The 14,329-nt window shown below is 36.1% G+C and overlaps 3 protein-coding genes across 3 annotated transcripts; 2 read left to right on the top strand and 1 right to left on the bottom strand.

Annotated features, from left to right (window-relative positions):
- Nucleotides 1–3,166: 3,166 nt before the first annotated feature.
- LOC143921677 (zinc finger MYM-type protein 1-like) lies at nt 3,167–4,408 on the top strand. Its single transcript, XM_077445033.1, has 2 exons — nt 3,167–4,260; nt 4,348–4,408. Exons 1-2 carry the CDS (start codon nt 3,672–3,674, stop codon nt 4,353–4,355), a joined length of 597 nt encoding a protein of 198 aa, XP_077301159.1. The 5' UTR covers nt 3,167–3,671; the 3' UTR covers nt 4,356–4,408.
- A 3,836-nt stretch (nt 4,409–8,244) lies between these two features.
- Nucleotides 8,245–13,277, bottom strand: LOC143921668 (zinc finger MYM-type protein 1-like). The gene is made up of 2 exons (XM_077445023.1): nt 9,951–13,277; nt 8,245–9,863 (listed from the first exon to the last, which is right to left on the bottom strand). Exons 1-2 carry the CDS (start codon nt 10,537–10,539, stop codon nt 9,856–9,858), a joined length of 597 nt encoding a protein of 198 aa, XP_077301149.1. The 5' UTR covers nt 10,540–13,277; the 3' UTR covers nt 8,245–9,855.
- LOC143922834 (THO complex subunit 4-B-like) lies at nt 12,924–13,664 on the top strand. Its single transcript, XM_077446188.1, has one exon. It carries the CDS (start codon nt 12,924–12,926, stop codon nt 13,662–13,664), a length of 741 nt encoding a protein of 246 aa, XP_077302314.1.
- Nucleotides 13,665–14,329: the final 665 nt, after the last annotated feature.

Below are 14,329 nucleotides of genomic sequence, written 5' to 3'. Positions count from 1 at the left end.
GGGTCCATGCGGGGGCGCGTCTTTTTCACTGATTTTTTAACTTTTTCTGTAAATTTTTTTGTGACAATTTTTTAAACACTACTTTATTTTTCAAACTATTCGCATCTCGTTTTATGTTATGTACATGTATCTGAGAATTCTCTCCTACTTTTGTACATACATATTAAACGTTAAAACAATAACACAAAATTAAATGAGGCGTGAAAACCAATTAAAGTTTACAACTTTGTATTTATTTTCGAGAATAGCATTGAAATCTCCGACCAAAATTATTTCATTGCAGACCGTCATAAAAGTCAAAAGCATGCATGTCGGTTTTATAATGGGTCCACCTTTTTTTCAACATAAGTATAACGTCTTTCCATTAATAAATCATAGAACGCGACCAAAATATGTCAATTTTACAACTTTACTCATAAAATCATTGTGTTCGTTCGGACTTTTCTTCAGTTGATTTTGAACACGCTCTGGAATCGGATCGCGATTGATTATCATTAAAACTAGCTCCCGAAACGTGTTTGACAGTGGCGGCTCGTCCTAATGGGCTGCCGGGCTGCAGCCCCTCCTATAAAATTATAAGATATATATTTAATAAAACATTTAATATTTTATTTATTAATGATATTTTTTTTATTAGTTGGATGGACTTAACTATTGGGGCCTTCGACAGAGTAAATATTACTTACAATATCACCCATATCCAAAAGGGTGATATTGTAAGTAATGTTGACCGTTTTGAAGACCCCACTAACTTGTATGGTGACAGATGAATTAAAATGTTGCTGTACTGGCTGTAAAGTGTTACAGCGCCGAGCTGAACGCTGCGCAGCCCGGAGTTTCGGAACGAGAAAGAGAAAGAGCTATTTGCAACTGCAGATAGCTCTTTCTCTTTCACTCACTCTGCCATTTTGGGCTGGACAGTCGGCAGCCTTCGCCTGTCTGCCGTCTACAGTCGGCAGTCTTCGCCTTCGACATTCATCTGTCAGTTTGTTTAAGATTTCGCGCGCTTGATCTTACATTTGATTAGTTGAATCGCACGATCACAGCTTTATTCGTTTTCGTTACTCTTAATTGGTTGTGTACGAGCCCTCATCAAATCTTCGGTGAGTCGTTTTCATTTTGATAACAGCAAACTTTTTTCAAATCTGTTTAACTTTTTCTCGTAATTTTTTATTTAAATATATTAAGATTTTTTTTCTTTTAAAAATGGAAGAACAAAAGAATTCAGTAAAATATTTACAAAATTTGCACTTTTCGCGACTAGAACTTACCGAAAAAGTCGCTATAAAAGCATTAGGCTGCCTCACGCCCAATTTAATTATTTCACAGCCTGCAACTAGTAGATCTTTTAGTTACTCGCGAAAATTTAATCCAGACATTTATAAAAAATACAATTGGTTAACGAGATGTACAGAAAAAAACGCGTTATTTTGTTATCCGTGTATTTTGTTTGGAGGCGAGTCGCCAGGCGAAGCATCTTGGACGAAAACAGGAGTTATTGACTTAAAACATTTAAACGATAAATTTAAAAACACGAGGGAAGTGTCGAACACTTAAAAAATTTGTGTAATCTCACGATTTTGGGAAGCTTGTCGGCGGGAAATAGATAAGCATAACGAAAACGTCAAAAAAAAATCGGGATGTTTTATTTAAAATTATTGATTGCGTTAAATTTTGCGGTAAATTTGAAATGCCAATGAGGGGACACGATGAAACAGATAATTAAAAAAATCCAGGAGTTTTTCGGGGGCTTCTAGAATATTCACAAAATTTCGACGATTCTTTAAAAAAACATTTTCAAACTTCTTCGGTTTTTAAAGGGACATCAAAAACTATTCAAAATTAACTTTTAGATTGTATTTTGAACGTGTGTAGGGAACAAATAAGTGCTGAAATAAAAAAAAAAACAACTTATCTAGCTGTTATGGCAGATGAAACAACCGATGTATCGATGCATTGTCAACAGGTTAATGTTTTTCGTTACGAATTAGGGGGTTAAGTTTTTGAAAGGTTTTGGGGTTTTTTTTTAATCCGCGTCGCGAAACCAGCAAGAACGAATTTTTTTAGCAATCTTACTGGAGTACCAGCGTATTTTTCGAAATCTTCATCGCGTTTGGACGCACCCCTTTAATGAGTGGTGAATTTTGCTAGTTTTTTTTTCAATAATACTTAAATCCACATGTAAGTGGTCGTACGCCAAAAATTGTGCTTATTTTGTCCTGTTATGACATGATAAAATAATTATGGTGACATTTTTTAGACATATTTTCAGTGCAGCCCCGCCACTAAAAATTATCACGAGCCGCCACTGGTGTTTGATCATTGTATATAAAAACTAACTCATTGCTCAGGGTAAAGTGACGTGAAGTGTACCATTGTGTTATCCCTGTAGTTGAGAAATCTTTCGCGATACATATATTTTTTTAATATGAGTAGTTTTAAGAAAAAATTCAGTGGAGCAGAATCTCGAAAGCGAAAATATACTCAAATCGCGAGTTCATCGAAATTGACTAAAATCCACAAATTTTTCAAAGCCTCTAGTGACATAGTGGAATTAAGTCCTCCAGCAGTTTTATCAGAAAAACAACCAAGCTCTCCTTTGAGCAATACCGATGTAATTGAACCAGCAGTTACGGATAATACGGCGAACTTAACTGTTGCAGAAATTTAGTCGACTGAGCCTAGCTCTTCTTCCTCAAACATTTCTGGTGAAGTGGTCGATTCAGTCGATAAGGTTCCTTCTTCAAGAAAAATATCCGACTGACCGAGGACATTACACAAATGAGCTGACAGAAAATGACACTAATCTGAGGAAATTTATATTGAATCACGGTACTTGTCAACCTGATCTTGTATCTTTTCCTCGAGACCTCGTTGGAAAAAGATGCTTTTCTAAAAAATATTTTAAGTGGACCAACCAGTCTGGGATTGAAATACAAAGGACGTGGCTAGGTTACTCGGTAAAACTGAATAGAGCGTACTGTGAACCGTGTTGGCTTTTTGCTGACAAAAAAAATAAATATTATAATTCCTCTTGGGTTGAAGGCATACAAGACTGGAGAGGACTTTCAAAAAAAATTTCAATTCACGAAAAATCTCAAGTACACACTAAATCCTGAGACAATTGATGAATATATCTCGTCAGAATTGAAAAGTCGTGTAAACTACTGGCGTCAAGTGATTCATCTTATTATTAATGTAATATTAACATTGGCCAAATGTAATTTGGCATTTCGAAAATTTCTTTCTCTTATTAAATTTCTGGCAACTTATGATCCTCTTTTGGAATCATTGATAACCAAATATAAGGCAGGTTTTGTGACTTATTTGAGCGCGAAAATTCAAAATGAAATCATCCAATTAATTTCGACACAAATAGAAAATTAAATATTTAAAGAGATAAACATTTCGCCTTTCTATTCAATCATAATTGACGGTACTCAAGATTTAAGTAAAATTGAGCAAGTGAGTGTTGTTTTTCGATACATTGTTGTTCAAAAAGATGAAATTCAACGTCCAATTGATGTTGAAATTAAATAATCATTCGTTGGGTTCTTTAATGTTAAAAACAGAAGTGCAGAGGGTTTAAAAAAATTATTTTGGATTTATTGACAAGTAAAGGACTAGATATTGCGAAATGTAGAGGACAGGGTTACGATGGTGCCAGAGTAATGAGTGGTGCATACAACGGTCTACAAAAGAAGATAACTGAACTCGAACCAAACGCTCATTACGTTCACTGTGCAGCTCATAATTTAAATCTCGTCATTAAAGATACCGTATCTGATGTGCCAAAAGCTTCTTATTTTTTTGATGTGGTTGAACAAATTTATAAATTTTTCGCTGTCAGCATTAACAGGTGGGAAGTTTTTAAGGAAAATTCACCATCAGTTACTTTAAAAAGATTGAACCCTACTCGTTGGTCTTCAAGACTAGATTCCATCAATGCACTTCGATATTCATATACAGATGTCCTAAAATGTCTTACAGAAATAATTTTAAAAAGTAAAAGAAAGGATGAACAATCAGAAGCAAAGGGACTAAAAAAGAAAATGGAAAGTTTCGAATTTATTCTCCTACTCGTGCCTTTTGATAACATTCTTCAGCCTCTCAACTTTGTATCAAAGCTCCTACAATCAAAAAACGTCGATGTTATCAGTGCTCAGTCGATGATCAAAAATGCATACGACAATCTCAATCGTTTTAGGAATACATTTGAAGAATTTGTAACGATTTCATCAATGATTGCAACAAAATGGGGTTTGGAGCTTTGTCATTGAAATATGTGTCATTATCCCAAGGAGTCATATACGACTCCGTCGATTTTGATTTTTTTTTTTTTTTCAGGAATATGAGATATTTAAACGCAATTTCTCTTATGCATATTATACAATAAGTCCTACTGTACAAGAAACATAAAGATAAATAAAAAACTTACGTATGTTTTCTCTTCGACATATCCGCAAGTCGAAAAGCGCTCGATGTTATTCCCTCAAAACTCCAAAAGGAACTGATTTAATTTCGTGTGACTTTCTTAAAATTCATCACCAACATCTAACCAAGCGTAATGAAAGGTTTTACGGCCGGCCTGAGTGATCCCTTTATTTTACGACGCAAAATTGTAAAATGCCGTGAACGACCGCGCTGGCATACATCGTGTAAGTTCATAACTGACCGCGTGGGTTCAAATGGGTTAAGAGAAAAAATAGAGAAGATCGACAGTGTTCATAATTTGGCGAAGCTCTTCATTTGTGATTTTTACACTATAAATTCGTCATTTCCTGATATCGCCACCGCAATCATCTTGTTCCTCACGCTTCCGGTAACTGTAGCCACTGCTGAGCGCTCGTTCTCTAAGTTGAAACTTATTAAAAATTACTTAAGGTCAACTATGTCACAACATCGACTCAAAGGATTAGCGCTGATTAGTATTGAACATGAGAGAACAAATAAAATGAATTTTAACGAAATAATCGAAGTGTTTGCCAATGCGAAGTCCAGAAGAACAGATTTTTCTACGTAAAAAGGTATGCATTTTGAAAAATTATTTTACCGAAAAGAAAATAATATGTGTATATGGGGGGGGGGGGGGGGGCGCCTGGAATTCACGTTACGCCACTGGTCTCTACCCATTACTACTGAATTGATTGACCTTCCCATTAGTAAGGAAGGTTCAGATAAATTGACAATGGATATGTAGGATAATGCAACCTGTCAAACAACAATAAAAATAAAAAAAAAACATTCATGTCCGATCATTATTTACCTCTCTTTCCTCGGCCCGGCAATTCTCCTGGCCGCATATCTAAGTTTCCCATCCGAATTGACGTAATTACTAGTACTCGCCACCGGTGTAGGGTTGCCATACGTCCCAGTTTACGGGGACATGTCCCCGTTTTGAGGCTTGCGTCCCAGTGTCCCCTTCAGAAGGATATTTGTCCCAGATATTATTTAAAAATAATACTTTCCGATAATATATAATTAAGTGTGTTTTTGCGCTAGAAGCAGATGGTTATCACTCCTTCCATCAATTACAAGAATACTAAGTATGTGGGAGGCGTTGAAAGACTTTTTCTCCAATGAAGAAAATGCTCCAAAAGCGATAATTGATTTCTTTAAAAATCCTTTGTCAGAACTTAACACCATGTTTGTACACAGTCAAATGTTTTTATTTGAAAAGCAAATTAAAAAGCCTGAAAAGGCTATAATTACAATAGAAGTAAAACATATTTTAGAAGATACAAAAAAAACAATTAATGGAAAGATTAACTAGTAAATACAAGCAAAACAAACCTACAACAAACTGAAAGAATGCAAAGAAGTTACGATAACACAATTAAAAGTGTTTGATGAAGAAGTGGATAATTTCTTCAAAGTTGAAATTAAATATTTGGAACAGTGGTCTGTTCCAATCGCGAAATATGATGTTTTTTCATGGATGCTTCTCAATGATGTACTCAAATGGGAACGAGTTGAAGAAACTATTGCATATTTAAGTAACATCAATATATTTTTCACGGATTCAATTCACGAGGAAGTAATTAGTGTACATGAAATCATTTATTGAAAATGAAACACATGAAGAATGGGATACCAAATATGTACATGATAAATGGTTATGCTTTTTTAAAAATACTAAAGAAACAGAAAGAAAAACTAACCTACTGAAATTGTGCCTGTACGCTGTCCCAGCACATAATGCACACGTTGAGCGTGTATTTTCATTAATTAATACTCGGTGGACAGATGAACGAAACAAGCTTTCAATTGACACAGTAGAAAGCATAATTCAGTGCGTTTTCAATTATAAAATGTCATGCATCGAATTTTATAATTATGTAAAAGAGAAAAAGGAACTCCTTCAAAAAGTAAAAAAGTATGATTGGGCAACGAAGAGCATTGAAGATCGAGTTCAAGAAGTTGGGGAAGAGTGAAGACAAGAGAGAATGAGTAAAATAAAATTAAACATGATTCAATTACAATCTGTTAATAATATAATTAAACATGATTCAATTTATTTTAATTAAACTATCAAAAAATATAATAAATTATTTTTATTGGGGGGGGGGGGGAGGGTGTCCCGGTCTATGGTCCGACAATTATGGCAGCCCTACACCGGTGTCGCGTCGATAGCTCACACACACACACACTAACAGACATTTGTTTACGTTTTTACATTTGACGTGTGTGCATTCGTACCGCGACATATATTATCCATTCATGAGTTAGTCAGTCAGTCAGTCACTTTTCTTCGAAGCCGCTGATATAGCTGAACGCATATCTAACATCTACTGCCCCTCCTCTATCATGTCCAACTTTTATAAAGAATACAAACATAACCCCATGGGTTCCACATCAGATGACGGCTTATCCATAAAGCTTTTTGCCGGGATGGATTTCATTGTATGCTGGTCTAACAAATTCAAGGTGGATCGTTTCCAAGTGATTTCAATGCTATTTTCATAGTTTAGTGGATGTGGTGGAGGCAGTTATCATATATAATGCAATTGTCCGACCACATTTTATGTGTTGTGGATCTTTTCTGTAGGCTAGGCTAAGATAGGCTACAAACATTACAGAATAGAGCCACGAAGAGTATCTTAGATGCACATAAATAGGTATATTAGTATAAGATCCGTGTTAAAGTATTTTATAAATTTGATGATACTCTGAAAATATATATGTCGGTTTTTATTTATAAGTTGGATAAGAAAATGTTACCTAGGTATTTCGATAGATATTTTATTAGAGGTATGGGGGAAGGCGAGTGCAACAGTGACGGTGTTGTTTATTCTGACGAAGAGAATGCTTCCCGCAAAACGGTGACTGACCGTGCATCCCATTGGTACTGCCAGAACCCCGGCGGTCACCACAGAGGGTTACATTTACATAAATATAGCATTAGAGGTAGCAATAAATCACAGAATTTAAAATTAAATAAGAGTAGGAAAAACGTGTATGTATAGAAGTGTTGTTACTTATAATAAGCTGCCAGATGAAATTACAAATATACTTGTAATATTGATAAACTTATGGTAGCTGTAAGGTAACACCTCAAACAGTGTGTATGTATCTATGTACATATGTGAATGTATGTGTATATATTAATACATTATTATTTGTGTGATTGAATATAATTAGTTATTAAGCTTGGCTATATCTTAAATAAACAAATAAAACCTTTATTGTTTCAACACTCTACAATCACACATCCTATTCAAATCTATACTTTCAAATATCATTCTGATTGTATAGATACTCCTTTCAAAATTTCAAAACTTGTCTACCTAAATCTTGTTTACACAAAACTGCTATTTGGAAAATATAATAAAAGCATTTGAGAATAATGGTTATAATTTTTATCATCTCTTCCTCGTCCCTGTAACAAGCTATTCGCTCCACAAAATAATTTTATTTCAGAAAAGCTCGCCAGCCGCTACACACATATGAATTGTCATCGTAGTATATTCTGCTTACAATCTACTATTTCTGCTTTTTAATTTACATGTTATATTTAAGAAAGAAAATAACTGTATCATAATGCAATTTTATAGAGTTATAATTACTTAAGTATGTTTCGAAATCTTAATTCACTGAAAGAAATCCCAATTTATGATTGATCGTGTAAATATAATATGACTCGGAATTCCCAAACATTGGCTATTTTTTTTTTTTTTTGATGCTTGACCATTTCTCGTCCACCTTGATTTTTCGGTTTTAAATTGAAATAAGAGTCAGGTAATTGGGTTTAAATACGGGCCACTCAAGCAACAGAATAGCATTTATTCATATAAAAGCATTAAAATATAATTTTAATAACATTTAAAACAATCGTAACAAAAAATATATATTCATTAATGTAAAACACAAAAAAGACACATGAAATAAGTGATTTCAACATTGAATCATTGAAGAATCACCAAATAAAAAAAAATCAGATGTCTCCGTTCTTCGGTGAATTCTTTTCATGAGTTTTAAGACACAATATCGATAATGGACTTTTCGCAAGAGAATAGGTAAAAGACAATCATTAGAACTATTAAATTATTTGAATTAAAAGAGATAAACTTTATATGGTGAGTGATTAGCTAATTAATATTTAAGTCATAAATGTAATTATGAGAATAACAGAGAATTACACATCTTAAGAAAAATTGCATTTTAACAATATAAATAAGTAATAAAGGTAAAACATTATAAACAAACAATATATGTAAAGCATTAATTATTTAGAAAAGGTAAAAACATATATACATAATTTAAAAAATATGAAGATACATACATATATACAAAAAAAATTATGTATCAATTTTAAGTTCTTGTAGAACAATGTGAAAACAAGGTTATAATCTAATCGTGATATTTTAGTCAGTTTGGAACTATAAATAAACAATATTTTTATGGAAAACAAAAGTTTAAGCCAGTCTAAGTATTTTCTGCATACCTCTGAACTATTAAATATAATAAAGTTTATTTCAGCTTCATGAGATGGGATGAGTTGGAAATAATTTCGCTTCACTTTGTGAAGTAATCAGCGGCCACTAGCACGTAACGGTTCCCCCTATTGGTAACCGGTACCGGTCCCAATATGTCGATCGCCATTCGGTCCATCGGTGCCCCTGACACGTATTGCCGCATGGCCGCCCTGTTCTGCATTGGGCACACCTGGGGCATTTTTCGCACCATTTTATAACATCGGGGCGGCATGTTGGCCAGTAGTATCGGCGGCGGACATTCTTTAGCGTCTTATTGACGCCGAAGTGTCCGCCAGTCGGGGAACTGTGCATCTCCCACAGGATTTCGTTTACGTGGCTCTCGGGAATGACCAATTGCAGGATCTGACGCTCGCCGTTTGGGCTTTCCCATCGCCGGAAGAGCTGACCCTGGTCGACAGTTAGGGCGTCCCACTGGGCCCATAGAATCCGAACTTCGGGTTCTTCTGCCGACACTTCTTCCCACAGTGGCCGTCTCCCGGACTCTTTCCAGGCGATGAAGCGTGAGATTGTGGAGTCGGTGGCCTGGGGACTTTGTGGTTTCCCTAGAGTGACGAGTTTGGCTTCGGGTGCTATTTGCTCGCGCATTTCGGGCAGTCTGGATCACATGGACGTCTCGAGAGGGCGTCGGCGTCGGCGTTGCCGTGTTTCTTCCCTGCTCGATGCTGTACGTCCATGTGTTACTGTCCCAGTTCAGTTCAAATCAGTTCCTTTTGGAGTTTTGAGGGAATAACATCGAGCGCTTTTCGACTTGCGGATATGTCGAAGAGAAAACATACGTAAGTTTTTTATTTATCTTTATGTTTCTTGTACAGTAGGACTTATTGTATAATATGCATAAGAGAAATTGCGTTTAAATATCTCATATTCCTGAAAAAAAAAAAAAAATCAAAATCGACGGAGTCGTATATGACTCCTTGGGATAATGACACATATTTCAATGACAAAGCTCCAAACCCCATTTTGTTGCAATCATTGATGAAATCGTTACAAATTCTTCAAATGTATTCCTAAAACGATTGAGATTGTCGTATGCATTTTTGATCATCGACTGAGCACTGATAACATCGACGTTTTTTGATTGTAGGAGCTTTGATACAAAGTTGAGAGGCTGAAGAATGTTATCAAAAGGCACGAGTAGGAGAATAAATTCGAAACTTTCCATTTTCTTTTTTAGTCCCTTTGCTTCTGATTGTTCATCCTTTCTTTTACTTTTTAAAATTATTTCTGTAAGACATTTTAGGACATCTGTATATGAATATCGAAGTGCATTGATGGAATCTAGTCTTGAAGACCAACGAGTAGGGTTCAATCTTTTTAAAGTAACTGATGGTGAATTTTCCTTAAAAACTTCCCACCTGTTAATGCTGACAGCGAAAAATTTATAAATTTGTTCAACCACATCAAAAAAATAAGAAGCTTTTGGCACATCAGATACGGTATCTTTAATGACGAGATTTAAATTATGAGCTGCACAGTGAACGTAATGAGCGTTTGGTTCGAGTTCAGTTATCTTCTTTTGTAGACCGTTGTATGCACCACTCATTACTCTGGCACCATCGTAACCCTGTCCTCTACATTTCGCAATATCTAGTCCTTTACTTGTCAATAAATCCAAAATAATTTTTTTAAACCCTCTGCACTTCTGTTTTTAACATTAAAGAACCCAACGAATGATTATTTAATTTCAACATCAATTGGACGTTGAATTTCATCTTTTTGAACAACAATGTATCGAAAAACAACACTCACTTGCTCAATTTTACTTAAATCTTGAGTACCGTCAATGATGATTGAATAGAAAGGCGAAATGTTTATCTCTTTAAATATTTAATTTTCTATTTGTGTCGAAATTAATTGGATGATTTCATTTTGAATTTTCGCGCTCAAATAAGTCACAAAACCTGCCTTATATTTGGTTATCAATGATTCCAAAAGAGGATCATAAGTTGCCAGAAATTTAATAAGAGAAAGAAATTTTCGAAATGCCAAATTACATTTGGCCAATGTTAATATTACATTAATAATAAGATGAATCACTTGACGCCAGTAGTTTACACGACTATTCAATTCTGACGAGATATATTCATCAATTGTCTCAGGATTTAGTGTGTACTTGAGATTTTTCGTGAATTGAAATTTTGACTGGTTGGTCCACTTAAAATATTTTTTAGAAAAGCATCTTTTTCCAACGAGGTCTCGAGGAAAAGATACAAGATCAGGTTGACAAGTACCGTGATTCAATATAAATTTCCTCAGATTAGTGTCATTTTCTGTCAGCTCATTTGTGTAATGTCCTCGGTCAGTCGGATATTTTTCTTGAAGAAGGAACCTTATCGACTGAATCGACCACTTTACCAGAAATGTTTGAGGAAGAAGAGCTAGTCGACTAAATTTCTGCAACAGTTAAGTTCGCCGTATTATCCGTAACTGCTGGTTCAATTACATCGGTATTGCTCAAAGGAGAGCTCGGTTGTTTTTCTGATAAAACTGCTGGAGGACTTAATTCCACTATGTCACTAGAGGCTTTGAAAAATTTGTGGATTTTAGTCAATTTCGATGAACTCGCGATTTGAGTATATTTTCGCTTTCGAGATTCTGCTCCACTGAATTTTTTCTTAAAACTACTCATATTAAAAAAATATATGTATCGCAAAAGATTTCTCAACTACAGTTATTTCTCAATAACACAATGGTACACTTCACGTCACTTTACCCTGAGCAATGAGTTAGTTTTTATATACAATGATCAAACACGTTTCGGGAGCTAGTTTTAATGATAATCAATCGCGATCCGATTCCAGAGCGTGTTCAAAATCAACTGAAGAAAAGTCCGAACGAACACAATGATTTTATGAGTAAAGTTGTAAAATTGACATATTTTGGTCGCGTTCTATGATTTATTAATGGAAAGACGTTATACTTATGTTGAAAAAAAGGTGGACCCATTATAAAACCGACATGCATGCTTTTGACTTTTATGACGGTCTGCAATGAAATAATTTTGGTCGGAGATTTCAATGCTATTCTCGAAAATAAATACAAAGTTGTAAACTTTAATTGGTTTTCACGCCTCATTTAATTTTGTGTTATTGTTTTAACGTTTAATATGTATGTACAAAAGTAGGAGAGAATTCTCAGATACATGTACATAACATAAAACGAGATGCGAATAGTTTGAAAAATAAAGTAGTGTTTAAAAAATTGTCACAAAAAAATTTACAGAAAAAGTTAAAAAATCAGTGAAAAAGACGCGCCCCCCCGCATTGCGGGGTCTGCGGGCGCGGTAGTAACGCCACTGCGTACAATTGAAACGGCTTTTGGGAGTTCAAACGGTTAAAGTTCATCGGAGAAGATGATTTAGCATAAGTGGATCAATCATGATGGTTTATCCGAATTATTGTTGTTATTATTGAAGAAAGAGATCGATGTCTCGTTGGATAATATAATTGTTTGTTATCAAAAAAGAAAAATGTCTTGTTTGACAGTTTGAATTGTTATTATAGTTTGTTTTGACAGATGGAATTTTATTATTGTTATTCGTTTTGACAGGTGAATGACTGTAATGACTGCTATTTTTATAATTTTGACGTTTATTTAATTAATTGTTTTTGCAGCACTTAATTTATCAGTCGCTCTCCCCCTATTTGATCACTGGGGAGGGGAGTGTTTCACTAGCACTTATTGGGAGCGGGGCCGATTTGGCTGAATCAGGCCATGGTCACTGCGTCTGCTCCCGGGAGGATGCGCGAGTGACTCTGCCCAGAGCCCACTCCGCCGTTGGTAGCCCGTCATCCTTGATTGGTCCCGACATATGTATGGGTCGATGTCCTCTCCTCCATTTGCTCACTGACGGAAGTCTCTCTTGTGCGCGTGTGTGTGTGTGTGTGATCTGAACGCGTCCCCAACCAAGCCAAAGCCGAACCCACCATGGTGTACAGAATCGACATGAGTCTGGACGACATCATCAGGTCGTCGAAGCGCGGCAGGCGAGGGGCGGGAGGAGGAGGAGGAGGAGGAGGAGGAGGGGGAGGGCGAGGGCGAGTGCGAGCCGGCGGCATCCAACGCAACCAGCGCAAGTCACTCGCCTACACCAGGGGCGATGTCAACGGCGCATGGAAGCACGACATGTACGACTTTGGCATAAAGAAAGCGGCGACAGACTTAAACTCGACCACTTCCACCAAGCTGCTCGTGTCCAATCTCGACTTTGGCGTGTCCGAGTCGGACATACAGGAGCTGTTCGGCGAGTTTGGCGTGCTGCGCCGCACGTCCATGCACTACGACCGATCTGGACGATCGTTGGGTACCGCTAATGTTGTTTTCGAACGACGTGCGGATGCTGTGAAAGCGATCAAGGAATACAACGGTGTGCCGCTCGACGGCCGCGCCATGAACATTCAGTTGGTGACGTCAGACATCGCGGAAGCCCTGGGAGGCGGCCGCCGAGGGGGCGCAGCAAATCGTCAAGGCGCCGTTGTTGACAGAAATGCCCGAGCAGCACTTCCACAGCAACGCTCAAGACAGAGTCGCGGTGCTGGTGCTGGTGCTGGAAGACAAAGAAGAGGAGGTGGTCGGCGCGGTGGTGGACGTGGTGGCCGACAACGTCCACCCCCACCCACCGTCGAACAGTTGGATGCGGAACTCGAAGCCTACACCTTAAGGAAATAAAGTGATCTTTTGATGATGATGATGATGATGATGTGATCTCGTATGCAAATAAGACACGTTGAACTGTATATATATATATATATATATATATATATGTACTACTCAGTTGAGTAGTACTATTTATGTACACATCAACTTACCTTGGCAACACAAAATATCGTTATAATGTGAATATCCAAGAGCTATGTATTACGGGTGGCATACTCACAATCGGTCACTGATCACTGATCACTTTTTCATGATCTAGAAATAATGTGTGTGTCTATATGTGTCTGTCTGTCACTCCACTTTCAGGATATTTGTTGTGTATGCATGTCCGGGAAGCTTACTGTAAAAATATTAAACGTTAAGTAAAGAACGTATAAAAATATTTTTGTATTTTTAAATTTTTATTTTATTGTTGTTTTTTTGTATATTTTATAAAAATTTTAATTACTTTATGTGAACGTTTATAATTGTAATTTGTAATTTGTAATTGGCCAGGAAGGCGCATTGAGATTTACCTGTAAGGCCTTCCTGGTATATGTGTAAATAAAATTAAAAAAATATATATATACAAATATATAAAATATATATATATATAATAAATTAGATTTCTCTCAACATATTTCTTTTATTACCAACAAAGCATTTAAATCTCTTGGATTCCTACTCCGCTCAACAAA

Source organism: Arctopsyche grandis, chromosome 2, assembly GCF_051622035.1.
Source record: "Arctopsyche grandis isolate Sample6627 chromosome 2, ASM5162203v2, whole genome shotgun sequence".
NCBI classification, from domain to species: Eukaryota; Metazoa; Arthropoda; class Insecta; order Trichoptera; family Hydropsychidae; genus Arctopsyche; species Arctopsyche grandis.
Note: the sequence above shows the minus strand (reverse complement) of the source record. Positions and strands in the feature narration are given on the sequence as shown.